Below are 16,821 nucleotides of genomic sequence, written 5' to 3'. Positions count from 1 at the left end.
TGGTAAAGACTAGGAACAGTTATCCCACATTTAATATAGACCAGAAATCTTAAACTCTGATCTGTGGGGCCGGAGAGATGGCTCAGCAGTTAAGGGCACTGACTGCTCTCCCGGAGGACCTGGGTTTAAATCTCACATGCAGCTCACACTGTCTGTAACTCCAAGATCTGACTCTCTCACACAGATGTACCTGCAGGCAAAGCACCAATGCACATAAAACAAAAGCATAAATAAAAAAAACAAAAAATTCTGATTTGTTCTTAGATTTGGGGATTTATCACAATGCCACATTAACATAACAAAACTGCACATTTAGACTTGGTAGCATCCCCTTGTCCTCATTTACCTGCCCCTGGGCGGTATGGGGTGAAAGGTACAGTGCCTTTGTTTCTAGTTGGGGAGCCTGACTTTGGGCCTACTGGAGCATGGTGAAGTTGCCATCCTTTCCTATGCCCCATTACCACTCATGCACACCTAGTTCCAGGCCCCACCTGGTGCCCCTGTCAGTAGCCTGTGTGGGAACTTTCTTTCCGGCCACTTAAAAGAGGGAAGAGAAATCTGGAATTCCAGAAGAACAGAAGCCCCAGTGTCTGCCTGGGAGGTGGTGGCCTTGAATAGCACTTGACATTAAGCTTAACTTCTCTGATTCCAGGTCAGGCATGTAGAAATCTCAACATGTATTTGTTAGGGATACTGTGCCCTTTATGGATTCCATGAGACCTGGGAAGAAGGAAGGGCCCAAGGCTGCTGTGATCTGGAGGGGTCTGCAGGGGCCTGGGGGTGTCTGCAGGGGTGGGATCTACCTCTCCTGTTTTAGCTGCTCTGGAAACAGGGAGGTTAACAGCTGAGAAGCTTTTTCCACACACCGGCCTCATGGCATGCAGGTTGCTTACAAAGGATTGATGGGAAATGACGCAGGCTTAAGGAGGCGGCTTAGTGGTTCTGTTTCACATCTTTGGTAACTTTATAAATGATGAAAAGTGCATGCACAGGGAGGTTTCTTAGGGCATTATAAGCCCTGCTTCAGCGTCCCTGCATCCGGAGGTCCTCACTGCAGGTTTCCTTAGTTACTACTTCCCTCTTGGCCGCTTTAGGAATTACACATTCCTAAACAACACGGTTTGCGTTGGCCTGGTTCAAGCTCTCTGTGAGTGGTCAGCCTGTCTGTGTCTTGTGTCATCTTTTGCCCCATGGTGTATTTGAGATCCCCCTGCTGTTTGCTCAGCTGTGTTTGTGATTACCAAGGCTGGAGGCCATTCCTCTTTCCCAGAAGCCTTGCTCACTCTTTTCTCCTGTCTTCACTTGGTAACTAGTTATAGCGCCATTAAACCCACCAAACTCAGTGTCCTGTCTTACTCCTTCGGGCTGCTGTCAAAATACCCTACACTGGGTGACTTATAAACAGTGGAAACTTACTGGACGCCCAAGACCAAGGTCTGCCCACTGTCTGGTGACACTGTTCCTTAACAGGTGATACACACCCTGTAGGTATGTCCTTGAATTGCAGAAAGGTCTGCACATGCTCCCTCAGTCCTCCCTAAGGAGCAGTAATCCCATTCATGAGTGTGCCCTCTTAGAGGCCGCCTCCATCGTCCATCCTAGTGCCCTGGGGTCTGGGTTTCAGGATATGAAGTTTGAGCGGACACAGACATTCAGACCACAGCATTCCTGAAGTCTGTGGGCTCATGACCGGAACCCTATGGGGACTTTTTAACTCTCATGTTCCTTGCTTGGGAAAAGGAGTTCGAGGACACTAAGACATGGAGAATAATTGTGAGATTTACATGGATGTTATTATTATTATTTTTTTTACCCATAGAGCATACCCCAATAGTTGCTCAGTTGCTTTGGGGTAGTAAGTTCCATTGAAAGCATGTGCTCTGAACAGTGAGTCAGCACCACGGTGGGACCTGGGCAGTGGAATTGTTTAAAGACGTAAGAGAAGGGATGGGGACGTAGCTCAGTTGGTAGAGTCCTTGCCATGCAAGCATGGAGACCTGGGTTTGATTCCCAGAACCCATGTGAACAATGAAACACAAAGAGGCACATGTAGCCTCAGTGCTGGGGAGGTAGAGGCGGGCGATTCCCCGGAGCTCACTGGCCAGCCGGCCTAGCTGAATGGGAGAGTATCGGGTGAAAGGAGGGAGAGGCCCGTCACGAAAAATAAGGTGGATGGTGTCATGAGGTTGACCTCTGGCCTCCATACTTAGGCACACAGTTCTCACATACACACATAGGGACACACAAAAATAAAGACAGGCACCACTTCTGGCTGGTGGGGAGGGCCACACTTGGCCTGTTTGCAAACGTTGTGTGCCATCCTCAAGAATAAAGACCAGGGGAGACTGGGCAGTACAGGAAGGAGGGGGGATGGGAAAGAGGGAAGTGTGCACAGCAAGAGCAGAAGCTAGGGGTTGTCAAGATGGAGCCTGGCAGAAGGGGCGGATGGTGAGTTCCCACAAGCCCCTAGGCCACCTCCAGCAGCAGCGAGGGCCTCCGCAGGCCTGCTGGCTGGCCGGGAGGTGTTCCGTTGCTCCGGTTGGTTTCCCTAGCAATGAACGGAAGACTTTGGCAAGGTAAATGTTTATTCCTAAACCATTCACCGTCTGCGCTGACCCGTGGAATCTGTGGTTCATTCAGAAACCTCCAGTGGACGCTCATGCCTTTGGCTCTCAGTGGTGGTTTTGAAAATGTTAATTTCTCTTTGCTGGCTCTCAGCCAGCAGCATGGTGAGGAGGAATTAGCATTTACCCAGTGTTCTTGAGCTCAAGGGTACTGGGTGAATCATTGCAGAAGCAGGCGATTCCTGGCCTCTGCACCAGGCCAGTGCTCCTCCAAACGCCCTGTTGCCTTGTGGTTCACCTGTGGCCGGTGGGGAAGCGAAGGCAAAGGTGTTAGCTGAGAGAAGAGTCTAACTATTCCTAAGTGTTTTCCTGCTGAACGTTCTAGATACTCTTCAATGGGTTACTACAGACTCGGCACGTCTATCATTTTTTCCTCTCTTTTTTTCTTTTTTTTGATTTTGTTTTTGATACTGGGCTTTGAACCTATGGCTTCACATGCTTAGACAGGGCTATTTTCATCCTCTTCCCCTCCCCTCCTCCCCGCCCTGGACTGAATCCAGATCTTTAAACATACTAGATGAATGTTCTTCTGAGTCACACCCCCGGCCATCTTTTTACTTTTAATTTAGAGACACTAAGTTGTCTACAGTGGCCTTAAGTTTGTGATCTTACTACCTCAACCTTCCATATTGCTGGGATTATGGACATGTGCTACCATGCCCAGGAATCTCAGTTTTTAACCAGGGCCTTGAAGCTGGAAGTAGCCCAGCTTCCCTGGGTCTATTAGTCTGCTTTCTGACAAGACCTGAGAAAAAGTTTTGTTTTTTTTAAGTTAAGGTTTGTTTTGGCTTCAGGTTTTAGATATTGTAGGTCGGGGTCACATAGCTCTGTAGTTTCTGGGTCTGTGTCGAGGTGAACATCATGACAAGGTGTATTTGGTGGAGAAAACCACTTACCTCACAGGAAGCAGAGATGACAGATGACGGTGCTAGGGATAAGACACATCCTTCAAGGACACGCCCCCAGCACCCACTTCCTCCAGCTGGGCCCTGGTGTCCGGAAGTTCCCACCCCCTCCCAAGACCTCAAGAAGTTAGGAATTCATGGATGGATGAATCCGTGGGTTGATGCGGTGACTCCCTCAATTCCCCAAGTCCCACCTGTCAATCCTGCTGCACTGTGGACCCAGCATCTTGCCTATGAGCTTTGGGGATATTTGAGATGTAATCCATGACCCCAGGAGAGTGGGGATGACTAGCAGGACCTGCCTCCTGCCTGCCTCCGTGCCTCAGATGGGGCACATAGTTTTTGTTTTGTCATGGCTGCCTAGGAAGTGAACAGGCATGACTACCATAGTGACAGCCTATCATGTTTCCATGGGCTATCACGCTCTCAAGCCTGTATCCACTCCCTACACCAGGCGCTTCGTACTGATAGAAAGCACTCTGTCTTAATCACCCCAACCAGCCCCTTCCTACCCACAGACCTAACTCCCGTGCCCCAGGGGCCACCTATGCAGAACTGGAAACTTGACACCAGAGCCTGACTGTTATCTTTATTTCTGATTGGGTCTTGTCCACTCTCGTCTGAATTGGGTCTTCACGGTTTCCAGCAGAACCATTCCTATTGGAGAAATAAGCAGCTTTTCACTTTGTGAATGACACGTCTTTTGGCTTAATCTTTGGTCATGCTTGTGATCGTTTCATTGGGAGAGAATCTCAGCATTCGTGGAGCAAGGGACATGTACACTTTTGAAGCTCCAGTTTCTTTCCAGGAAAACTTGTGCTAGAAAAGAAATCCCACCAGTAGTGAGAGTTTATGTGATATTTTCTTCTCAATAGTTAATGTTTATAACCACTGATGGTTGCCAGGCGGTGGTGACATACACCTTTGTGAGTTCGAGGCCAGCCTGGTCTAGAGAGTGAGATCCAGGACAGGCACCAAAACTACACAGAGAAACCCTGTCTCAACGCCCCCCCCCCCAAAAAAAAAAACCCACCACCAACAAAATAACCACTGCTAATTTGATATATGAAAAGTAGACTCACACTGGTGTATTAATTTTGATTATTACTGAAGTTGAGTAAACTTGTGGCTTATATTAGCCATGTCTCCCTCTTTGTGTTTTTTTTTTTTTTTTTTCTTACAGAGCTTATGAGTTCTCCATATGTTCCAGCTAGTCATCCTTTGTCATAGCTCCACGTGCTTTTCTCTAGCTGGCTATTTGTTGATTGTATTGTTCGCTCGTGTGCATTTTATTTTTATAGAGATGGTTCTAACTTTGCCTTTACACTTCCCGGCTGAATTTACAGGAAAATAGCTTTACCTTTAACCCAACCCCAGTCCTCCATCTGCGACATCTGTCATCATTTTCTCTTGGCAGCTGGTGCTTATACTCAAGTAGCTTCAAGCTGGCCTCGTCACCTCTTTCTAACAACCTTTTTTTTTTTTTTTTTATGAAGTTCAGGTTATTTTGTATAAGTTAAAAAAGGAAAATTTTCCTCAGGGAATTAATTCAGCGAAAGGACACTTGGGCTTTGGGGGAGTACAGTGAGTAAGGCTGCATTCTGGAAAATGTGACTTCGCACGGTTGTGAAAACCCAGTCAGGGCACGTTGCCAAGGATCCCGAGTACCAGCTGAAGAATCCGTGGGGGCAGTGAATTGTAATCAAAGGCCTATTTTTGCTCTCTCAAGCTCCCGCAGTCAGAGAGCTTGTACTATTTCCGGCGCAGATGCATTCTTGTGCTTGATGGATTCCGCCACTTCCTGGCTTGCAGGTCTATTCTTAGGGCTGAAGCTTCTCTCCATTTGTAGACAGAGCCCGTGCCAGGGGCATATGGCCCATTAGGGCCTGCCTGCCCTTTCCTACCAAGGTGGGAACCCCAGCTCTAGGGCCACTCGGGTGCTTTCTCAACCACGAGGAGGTCAGTTTTCTAACCGTGGCTTTCTGGGTTCTATAGAGATCCCCCAGGGCTTTCACAGATGCCAAAGTTGCTCATGCCCATTGCTAAGGGTTTTGATCAGCTGACTGGGTTTCATTGCTTATGGATTTGGGGTTCCCTAGAAGATTTTGTTTTGATCTGACCAGTGTTGAGATGTTCCATAAGCCTGGCCTAGATATCCTCAAATTACCTATGTTTCTAAAAATTCTACATTTTTGTAGCTTGGCATGTCATTAATTCACCCAGGTGACTTCCCCAAAAGGGATCCCCTGCTATCAGCTTCTGTGTTGGAATTTAGTAGAAGAGGGAGCCAGGAACACACTCACCGGTTCTCAGACTTAAATCAACGTCAAAATTGGATGTAGTGTTTTTTGTCTCCTGGAACCCTGGTAGCCTCAATATACACATACCCTTGGGGTCAGGAGTGGAGTTTCCCACTGACCACTCCATGAACCCTGTACCCCACCCCTGCCAGAGTCTTTCCTGTGATGGAGAGCTGTGTCCTTCCTGTCACAGGCAGGAAACGTGGTAACAGGCGAGATGGTGGAAGAGCTCATCCTTTCTGGAGCAGATATCATCAAAGTGGGAGTTGGACCGGGTAAGACTTGCTGGGATCCCAGGAGGGCTGTCTGTGGGGAGCAGGGGACTGGGGCTTGGGGTTCCTGGAGATGGCCACATGGGAACCATAAGAGACTCACCCAGCGGCTCAGGGCACATTCTGAGGAAGATCACTGAGTGTCCCCACGAAGCTCCTGGGAGGTCATTGAGCTGTTCTCTGATGACCCCAAGCACCTTCCACGTGAGCAGCCATGTGGGATAATCTTTTTGTACACTGTGAAGATCTGTCTTTCTTTTACCTCATCATTAATAAAAAAAAAAGTCTCTGTGTTGTTATTCAGGAGCTGGCAGTCCAAAGAAAGTCCGGTTACAGGCACGTAGTTGAGTTTTGAGGCCCTGCTTTAGCGTGTTAGTGTGGAAGAGCAGGCTGTATAGATCACTGATGAGCCATTCACCCTGAAGAGGAAGGGTGGGGTAGGGGATACACGGGGAAAGCTAATAAACAAGAATGGCTAGGTTCATGTGAATGTTTGAAGGACCCCAAACATTGTAAATAGTCTTGTGACTAAGTGGCCACATTTGAACATGACCTGTGGCCCAGATGTTAGCCACACTGACTCCCCACCTGATACTAATCCACCTCTTAGACATGAGGTCCACCCACAGGCCTCTTGAATGAAGGAGTCAAGTAGAGCCTTAACCTCTACTTAATTTCATACAAGTTCAGTTCCAGCCTTAACCTATGAGTTACTGTTCTTACTGGGACTGGCTGGCGTTTGTCTTCCTGTGTCCCATACCCAAGCATGCATTCTCACTGCCGTGTTCTAAAATTCTGCCCTGGACATCCATTATTATCCATACACAGCATTGGACAGAAGGAAAGAAGATAGGTGCTTTACCTGGGACTAAAAATAACAGCAGATACACAGATATATAACACACACACACACACACGCACACGCACACGCACACACAGCCACTACCCCCAAAAGACAGTCTTAAAAAAGGAAGCAGACAGACAGGAAACTCATGCAAGGGGCATGGGGGTAAGTGCTGCCGTAGGAAGAGGATCCCTTGTGCTGTGACAGCATGTGTAGGTGCATATATTGGAAAATGGCCCTGTCTGCTCATAAGACACGCAGGCTTCTAACTACAGGGAGACTTCAAGCTCGGCTGTCATCCTGTGGTTTTCCTCGTTGCCACCCACTTAGGCAGTTCATAACTTTCTGAGCAAGATGACCAGTACCTGGTCTGCCCCTAAAACAGCACGTAGAGACCCTACGAGACATGCAGGAGAAGGTGAGCATTGGCAGAGCGGGAGTGTTGTGTGACTCACTCGTGCTTCCCTGCATTCTTTCCATGCTATTTATAGAGCTCTCATGCATTGCACGAGGCTCTTCTCCGGGTCAGGTTAGACTAGAGGGTGAACTCCCCACAGCTTACTAAGCAGCAGAGAAAATACTCCCCAGCACCCCTCCACAAATAATGACCGAGGCAGGCTTCTCCAAAGACAACATGATGCACAGCTTCCCTGGGGCTTCGACATTTAAGATGAAGCCTGAAAAATGAGCGAGGGTTGCCTGGGTAGTAGGGAATGTTAGTGGGTGGTGGAGGGGAGAGAGAGAAGAGAAGAAAGGGGGAGGGGAGAGAGGGAAAACCCCAGAGTACAGAGAACCCCGAGGAGGGAAGAAACTTGCTGGTAAAAGCACAGGGGCAGATAAGAGGGGAGGCAGATGGGCACGGAGGTGGGTACTCACTTGCTTTGGGGGTAAGATGAGTTAGAAGTGGGAACAGGGGACATAGGATCTTGGTGTCCCCCTAGACCCAAGAGAACACAACCAAGACTGAATGGGACATCGGGACAGGAAGAGGCAAGGCAGAAAGATACCTATGTGTTGGCATGACTACCGAGAGCCAGGCTGGCTGCAGGTCTAGGCTGAGTGGGGACCCAGAGGGTTCAAGGAGTTGGGGCAGGAGATATAACATGGAGCTAAAGATGGAAGCTGGGTTATGTTGGGCCATGGTTGAATAATAGAAATACCATTATGTGGCTTCCTCCTCCCAAGGGTTCGTCAGGCCCAGGGACAAGCCCTTCCCCCAATGCAAACGCAGTCCGTGACAATCATACCAAGTAGTCTCCTAGGCTGGGCAGTGAGGTAGGAGGTCAAGTTAGTAAGTTGACCAAAGCTGAAGGTGAAGAAGGCGGCTGGGAGGATTCCCAGTGGCTCTTGGAAGTGGAATCTGCATATGTGGAAGAGTGAAGGATGGATGGAGGAGAGAGAGACGAATGGAGCCTGTGCTCAGCCATTGCAGGGGAGTAGACATCACATGGGGGGGGCGGTACAGTGAGGGTGGTGTGGGAGATGACGTCCAGGACATCTGCCGATGACGATGGTGAAGACTTGAGGGGCACATGTGGCCAGTGGTGTAGTCTATAGTGAGCCCGTGTAACTGCCCAGTCAGTACTCGTCCTGCAAGCGTACATCCACTGTTATACAAAAGTCACCCCTTCACTGAGGCAGGACCATACGATGGTGAAGAGGTATCATTTTAGGTTGTGTTCTACTCATGCAGAACCCTCCCTGAATCCACCTTTCTTTCTGCACAGGTTCTGTGTGCACCACCCGAACCAAGACAGGAGTGGGCTACCCCCAGCTGAGTGCCGTAATCGAGTGTGCCGACTCTGCCCATGGCCTCAAGGGGCACATCATCTCTGTGAGTATTAGTAGGATCTGGGAGCCTCTGGGGACCATGGGGAGATCGTGATTGTGGTCCTGGCCCTGAGGGGCCATGCTGCCTTCAAAGACCCTATTTCCAAACACTATCCCATTCTACAGGTTGTAGGGATTTGGATGTCAGTATGAACTTGGGAGGAGCTGACACAGGTCATCATAGCTCAGATTCAGGAGTTGGGAAATGCTTTGGGGAGTGATATGGAAGGGTGGTGGTTTGTTCCAGATGAAATGATACAAGAGAGCTGAAGAACATTGGAGAAACAAGAGAAAAAGGGCATTAAAAAAAAAACAACAACCCTCAAAGCCACTGTTTTGGAGTGGTGAGCTGGGAGCGGGTAGAAGAATGGATCACAGATGAATTCCAGGGCAACTGTGGGCAAGAGCTCTGGGGGACATGTGAAAAACTGGGGCTTTCTTCCAAGTGCAATAGGAAGCTATTGAAGATGTCAGTGCGGGAGAAGGTGAGTGGGTTGGCTTGTAGCAACCTTCCTTTGGGAAAGACTGGGAAGGGACAGGCTGAGAAAAGAATCTAGTTGGGAAGGTGTGAATCAGACTGCAGGTGACCGCCACCCACTAAAGGGTAGGCAGCAAGTCTGCAGAGCCATACACCAACCCGAAGCGTGTTTAGAGAACGGAAGTAAGTCTTGGCCGTGGAGTTAGTATTTGCAGGGCTGGTAAAGGAGGAGTCCACTTCTGCTCCACGGACCGGTTCATAAGAGTGGCTACTGAGGAAAAAAATTCACTTTGCATTTATGGGTTCATATTGATTTTTGAGGTACATGACAGGCACTGAGGAGGACTCATGGGTTGGAAACTGGGCAACTAAAGAGCCCATTGGTCTTGGGAATTTAAGAGTGGACGAGGAAGCAGGAAGATGAGCAGGTGAGAGGTGAACCTCAGACCTTGAGTCAGGGGTACCTGACAGGAGGAGGCAGTGAGCTGAGGCAGTCAGATGCTTCCACCTCACATGTCACCTGTTGAGGGCAGTATCTATTAAGGCATGGAAATGAAGGAGTTGAGCATGGCACCAATATTCTGACAGAAGCTCCTGGAACAATGATGCCACCATCACCAGCCATCAAGTAGGATTGATTGAGTGATTGAATGACCAGGTGAAGTGGGTCCTTTCCTTCTGTGCACCTACCCCACATCATTTGCAGAACCACCATGTAGACCATTGGCAATAGTTATGTGATTTGAGCTGGCATCATAGGGCCAATGTTGTGGTGGACCATGGCACCTGCTTGTATAGCTGAGATGGATGGCGGAGTGGATGGATAGACAGATGATGTGTCCAGTTGTTCCTTGGTGTTCTCAAGTGGTGGAGTCCAGCACTCCTGTGGAAACCACACTCCACAGATGTTCAAGTCCTTCTGCACAGTGCACTAGTATTGGGGTATAACCTCTATAAGGTTCTCTTACACTTTAAATCATCTCCAGATTACCTAATAGAGTGTAAATGCTGGGTAAACTGTTGCTACCCTGCATGGCTTAGGAGATAACAAGAAAGTCTGTGCATGTTTAGTAGAGGTGCAGATTTTTTTTTATATTAAGTATTTTTATCTGTGGTTGGTTGAACCAACAGGTGGAGAAATCATAGCTGTATGAGGTAGGCTATCTAGCTACTTCCCATCTCTTTCCCTCTCTCTCCATCCTTTTCCCCTCTCCTCTTTCATCTATCTACCTGTCATCCATCCACTATCTGTATATCTATCATCTAATCATCCCATCCATCCCTCCCTTCCTTCTTCCCTCCCTCCATCCATCTGTCCATGCACGTTTTCTTACAGGTGTGTATATATGTATATTTACATATTTTATATATTTGGAGTTACGGTATACTTTTAATGGTTCATAACAATGTTGATTTGGCTTGAATATATCAAACCTTCCAATCATTTTACTTTGGCAGTTGCTAGGCCAGGCTTCCACATGAACTTGCTGATGGATTTCCTTAAAACCCAAATGGAAGAAATTAATGCCTTCATCACCATGGAATGGTGGATGCTGGCTTTGGCTCAACACTGCATCTTGTGGAGACCTCATTCGCTGTCTTCTCTTCTGTTTCATTTGAGCCTTCTGCAGCATTTTAGCCCTGCAGGCTTTGCTTCCTGAGTGCTCTGATAAGAAACAGTGAGGTTCCAGGTGTTCATTAGTATTGTAAATGGCATGTTGCTCCCATGGCTAGGATCCAGGTATTGACTTGCATTGCAGGTGACTTATGTTCCTCATGTTCCTTCGTTCAGTAGTCATCTCCTCACTCATTCATTCAGAAAGTGTTTACTATGCATCTACTATCTCAGTGGTTCTCAACCTTCCTAATGCTGCAACCCTTTAATACAGTTCCTCATGTTGTAGTGACCCCCAACCATAAAACTATTTCATTGCTACTTCATAACTTAATTTTGCTGCTATGATGAATCATAGTGTAAATATCTGATATGCATGATATCTGATATGCAACCCCTGTGAAAGGGTCATTTGACACCCAAAGAGGTGGTGACCCACAGGTTGAGAACCACTGTACTGTGTGCTACATGCTAAAATAAATGACTAAAGGTTATGATAGTTCTGTAACACACACACACACACACACAAGCTTTTGCCCCACTGTAAAGAGTCACACACATTTATTGAAGTAGCACGTAAAAAGCTGACAGCACTGTGAATCTGCATTTGCAAGCAAGGGCATTTATTTAATCTAGCTGGGGCTACCCAGGAATACCAGACTCTCAAAAGTTCCCGTCAGGAGCCAGCTGTGCAAATGTCTTCAAGAAGCTTGAGTTTATACGTACACGTTCTTGGACTATATAATGAATTCACTCTTTCTGAGGTTAGCCCCATTCTGTGACTTTTCCAGAGGAGATGGAAACAAACGTCTCCTCACACAGAATTAGGAACAGATGCCAGAACAAAGAAAGGGTCCCATCCAAATCCAGCTTGGTGAACCAGTGGCTATTGGGCTTATTTGTAAGAGCATGGTTGAGGAGTTACAGGAGTGTGTGTGTGTCAGGCAGCTACCTCCCTGCAAAGCACCACCCCAGTGTGAGCGATGACCTCACAGAGCGGCATGATGTGGATACAGTCCCGACCGCAGTCAACCTTCTACCTCCTTTATGGTCCCAAACCACATAGGAAGGTGTGAGTGGCTGGACTTTCAGACTCTCATCAGACCCTCCCTACCCCTTCCTTCTAGGAGTTCTTAGCCTGGTCTTGTGAGGGTCTCATGTCAGGTCATCGCCATTGCCCAGTTTTGTGATGTTAAGGACCATCTCTTGTCAGAAGGACAGAATTCCACCACAGCCCCACAGCCCCAGGTGTAAGTCTCCATTACAGTGATCTTTGCCATCAGGGGTCATATGTTTTGACCCTGCGTCACATACACGTCTTGAATGGCTACTTCTGGCCATTGAGTGGAGGTCATGTCATGTTAGGAAAGTCTGTCTTAAGATTTCTATTGCTGTGACAGAACACCATGAGCAAAAGGAACTTGGGGAGAAAAGGGTTTATTTCAGCTTATGGTTCCACATCACAGTCCATCACTGAGGGAAGTCAGGACAGGGTCCTGGAGGTAGGAGCTGATGTAGAGGTCATGGAGGAGTGCTGCTTACTGGTTTGCTCTCATGGTTTGCTCAGCCTGCGAATTTGTACACCATCCAGGCCACCTACCCAGGGGTAGCCCTGCCCACAGTGAGCTGAGTCTACCCACATCAAGAATTAATCAAGAGAATGCATTACAGGCAGATCTTATGGGGACATTTTCTGAACTGAGAGCCCCTCTTCTCAGATGACTCTAGCTCAGTGCTTCTCAACCTTCCTATTGCTGAGACCCTTTAATATAGTTGTTCACGTTGTGGTGACCCTCAACCATAAGATTATTTCATTGCTGCTTCATAACTGAAATTTTGCTACTGTTATGAATTATAATATAAACATCTGATATAGAGGATTGTCTAATAGATGATCTCATGGGGGGTCACGACCTACATGTTGAGAACCATTGAGACATTGACAGAGACCTAACCAGGACAAGGTCTAACTATATACAGGCTTGTTCAGACACCATCCTTATGTCTAAGAGCTTCAAACTTCCCAAAGATTGGGGTAGGGTAGGGTAGACAGACTGTGTGCCTCCCAGGTGACTGAAGGGAGGTCACCCCAGCTTCTGTACACAGCATTACATCAGAGGTAGCCTAACTCAGCCATTCTGTATCACGTGATGGCCAGATTAGCAAGGCAGTGACAGCTTGTTAGGAAGTCTTGAGCCCCACCCCCGACCTGACCAACTGAATCAAAAGCTCAGAAGGTGAGCCCAAGGGGCCTTCTAGGTCATCCCCACCTGTCCTTGACCTTGAGAAACACTGGTTTCTGCAGAGGAGGCCAGGCCCCACTGGCTAGTTCCAGAGCCAGGTCCCACCCCGAGTCCCAGGGCCGCTTCTGTGTTGGTTGGCCATGGTGAGAGCCCAGGCCGGCAGCGGCACTACTGCTATGTGAGGAGTGCACCTAGCAGCTAGCTGTGTGCTCTGAGATTCTTCTTTTCCATCCACGGTGGCAGAGTTCCCACACGGGGTGAGGAAGCCAGGGCGTCTCTAGAAGACCAAACTGAGTTGACAGTGTCTCCAAGCCTTGGGCCCCGCACTTTGGCCTGTTGCTACTAGTCAGCTGCCCATTTCCAGGCTCACAGAAGCTGTTGACCCCAGAGTCAACTCTCCTAAGTTGTTCCTCAAGTAGTTGCTGCCTCTGCCAACCGGACCAAACCTGCTGGATGTTTGGGATCGTGCCACGTGGTCCAATTTCCTCTGAGCTGACTCAATTCACCCTGCCATAACTGAATTAGTGTATCTGTGTGGCTAAGGTGCAGGAGGAAGTCACATAGGACGGGGTCTGTTCACCAGGCACTGGAGCCAGCAGGCTAGGCTTCAGAAGTGTTTCCATCATGGTCCACAGGAGAGGGGGGGAGGGAGAAGGGTCCCTCATCTATTCACAGTACTTCAGGTATAGGCGGAGTTCAAGGTGTGACCACTTAATTTTGTCCAATCACATCACCGTTTAGAAAGATCTAACCAAATTCATTAAATAATTAAATTTTGGGAGGCTTGACAAATTCAATAAAATAATGTCTAACTCAGGAAAATCTAGAAATGCCAAATAAACATGAAAGAGAAACTTAGTATTATCAGGAAGGCTGTCTTAAGAGGCTGTTTCTAACCTCATTTCTCCACTATTACAGCTGTGTGGTCCTAGAAGAGCCACGGTTTCTCAGCTGTGTGGTCTTAGGAGAGACACTGTTTCTCAGCTGTGTGGTCTTAGGAGAGACACTGGGATTCTCTGTCTCATTTCCCCACCCAGTACATGATACCAACCTTAGAGTCTTGAGTTTGAATGAGGAGATAAATTCAGAGTAGTTCTTGGCCAGGGAAAGGCACTTCATTTGAGTCCTGTGTCCTCCCCCCTCCCCTGTCCCATCCCATGCTTGCTCTCACCATGCTCTATTTCAGAGGCCTGAGCCATAATGTGTCCATGGGTGCACACATGCACATAGAAGGTCAGAGGACAGCCATAAGTGACAGCCCTCAGGCACTTTCCATCTCTTGTTTGAGACAAAGTCTTCCATTGGCCCAGAACTTCCCCACACAGGCCAGGTTAGCTATCTGGCAAGTTTCCTGTCTCCAGGCCTCATCTATGGCAATGCTGAGGTTGTAGGTGTGTGCTGTTGTATCCAGCTTTTTTATGTGTATTCAAACTCAGGACCTCACAATTAGGAGGCAAATGCTTTACCAACTGGGCCATTGCCTCAGCCCCTGTAATTACTTTTAAGCAGAAGAGTCATGCTGAAAATCCATGAACCAAATCATTTACATGTCATGATGCCTTTTGTCCTTAAATATAATGCTAACCATGTTAAAAGACAAAACAAGCAACACTTGTCAATTACTGCTTTGTATATTTTCCCAAGACTAATTCTTTTTACAGTCTTCTAGCAGCTGTCACCATGTAAGGTAGGTGTGTGCCTTAGATGGCAGAGAGTGCCCCCTGTTCTGTCTTCCTGGAGCATGATGGGATTCTTTGAATAGACTTGGAAATTACCTGTTAACTGTAGAAGGTGCTGGTTTCTTGATATATCGTGTGAAATTGCATTGCACTCAGCTCTTCTTGTAGTCTGGCCTGTTGAGTGTGCATCACTCATTTCATAAGTGTGCACACCAGCAATGTGTGAACAGACAACACTGTGAATACAATACTCTCTCTCTCTGGTGGTATGCAACCATGTTAACTGAGGACTTTGGGTCAGCTCAGAAATAGGCTCGTTTTTTGTAGCTGGAGTTTTCTCCAATCCTGCCTGGCCCATGGTCAGGACAAATCTCTCTCACCCACCAGTTTCACAGCTGCTCAGACCCAACCAAGTAAACACACAGAGACTTATATTACTTATAAACTGTATGGCCTAATGGCTCAGGCTTCTAGCTATCTAGTTCTTACATCTTAAATCAACCCATTTCTGTTAATCTATAAGTTGCCACATGGCTCATGGCTTACTGGTATCTTAACATCTTCTCATTACGGCTGACAGCAACTCTCTGTCTCAGCCTTCCTCCTCCCAGAATTCTCTCTCTTTGTCCCACCTATACTTCCTGCCTGGCTACTGGCCAATCAGCACTTTATTTATTAACCAATCAGAGTAACACATTTAACATACAGAACATCCCACAGCACGTTTTCTTTTTTAATTTTAATTTTTTTATGAGTATGATTATTCTGCTTACATGTATCTGTGCACCATATCTATGCCTGGGTACTGTGGAGGCCAGAAGAGAACATCAGATTCCACAGAACTAAAGTTGCAGACAGGTGGAAATCACTGTGTGGGTGCTGGGAATCGAACCCAGGTCCTCTGGAAGAGCAGTCAGTGGCCCATTAACTGAGCCATCTCTCCTGCCCAAGGCATTTCTTGAGATCTCAGTCACACAGGGCTTTCTGGGTCAGGCTGCCACACTGACCACAATCCTGTGGAATTATCAGGCACTTACCTGATAAATCCTAGTATGGCCACAAGCTCCTTGAGTGAGCAAAGAGAATTCTAAAGTCACATTGTTGGGGATCTACGTTAATGGAGGCACGAGTTTATGTAATCTGATTATGATTTGAAATCCTGCGCATAAAGCTGGTTTTAATTTTTATTTTGTGTATCTGTATATGTGTGCGCATGTGTGGAGGTCCAAGGACACCTTTTGGGAGTCTCTGGTTGCTGTTGCTAGGCTGTCTCTTGAGCTTCTCTGCCTGGTTCTTGGGTTGGGATCACAGGTACATGCTTCCACACCCTGAACCACGTTTCTGGCTCCTAGGGCTGGTTTTGATAGAGATAAAACTCTAGAAAGTGAACAGGGTAAGCGAGGGACATGTGGAAAGCAAACATTTGGGAGGGAAGAGGAACAAGCTTGGCAGAGCTTGGAAGCAGTCACGTGGTCGCTGAGCCACAGCTGTTTCCATGTCCTCACGGAGGGCTTTGCATGCCATACACCTTGTCCGGAGAGCCTGCCTCTCAAATAGGCCTCGTGGGAGCCGCACAAGAACAATGCATGTGACTGAGCAAATAATTACCACTAGAAAATACTTAGGAAGACAAAAACCAAGTCTTCAACACCTCCCTGTTGATCAAGTGACACGGTGGGACTGAAAGCATTCTATTTTTGTTTGTGTTTTTTGATGATGTCCTATAGCTCTGGATGGCCCTGAACTCCGACTCCTCCTGCCTCCACCTCCTCAGCACTGGGATCGGAGACAAGCACTAGCATGGTTAGCTGAGCAGCAGCATTTGAATCCTCCTCCTTGGAGTGTAGGGACCAATCAAGTGATAGAGAGTGACGAGCAGGGTGGAGGGGTGTAGACCCACAACTCTAGCATTCAGGAGGTTGAGACCAACTTGAGCTGTGTAGAGATACCCGATACCCTGTCTCCAGCGAAACAGAAGAGCACCGAGCCCCAGAGCTCCAGTGCTTTCCAGGTGAGATGCTTGTTGCCAAG

General features: G+C 47.7%; 1 protein-coding gene across 1 annotated transcript in view; it reads left to right on the top strand.

Annotated features, from left to right (window-relative positions):
• Gmpr (guanosine monophosphate reductase) overlaps window positions 1-16,821 on the top strand; it is a 45,949-nt gene that overhangs the window by 16,235 nt on the left and 12,893 nt on the right. Inside the window, exons 5-6 of the mRNA XM_028867707.2 lie at window positions 6,023-6,104; window positions 8,673-8,779. Of these exons, the coding sequence (XP_028723540.1) occupies window positions 6,023-6,104; window positions 8,673-8,779 (189 nt within the window). The remainder of the gene's footprint in view (window positions 1-6,022; window positions 6,105-8,672; window positions 8,780-16,821) is intronic.

The sequence above is a fragment of the Peromyscus leucopus genome, chromosome 5 (assembly GCF_004664715.2).
Source record: "Peromyscus leucopus breed LL Stock chromosome 5, UCI_PerLeu_2.1, whole genome shotgun sequence".
NCBI lineage: Eukaryota > Metazoa > Chordata > Mammalia > Rodentia > Cricetidae > Peromyscus > Peromyscus leucopus.
Note: the sequence above shows the minus strand (reverse complement) of the source record. Positions and strands in the feature narration are given on the sequence as shown.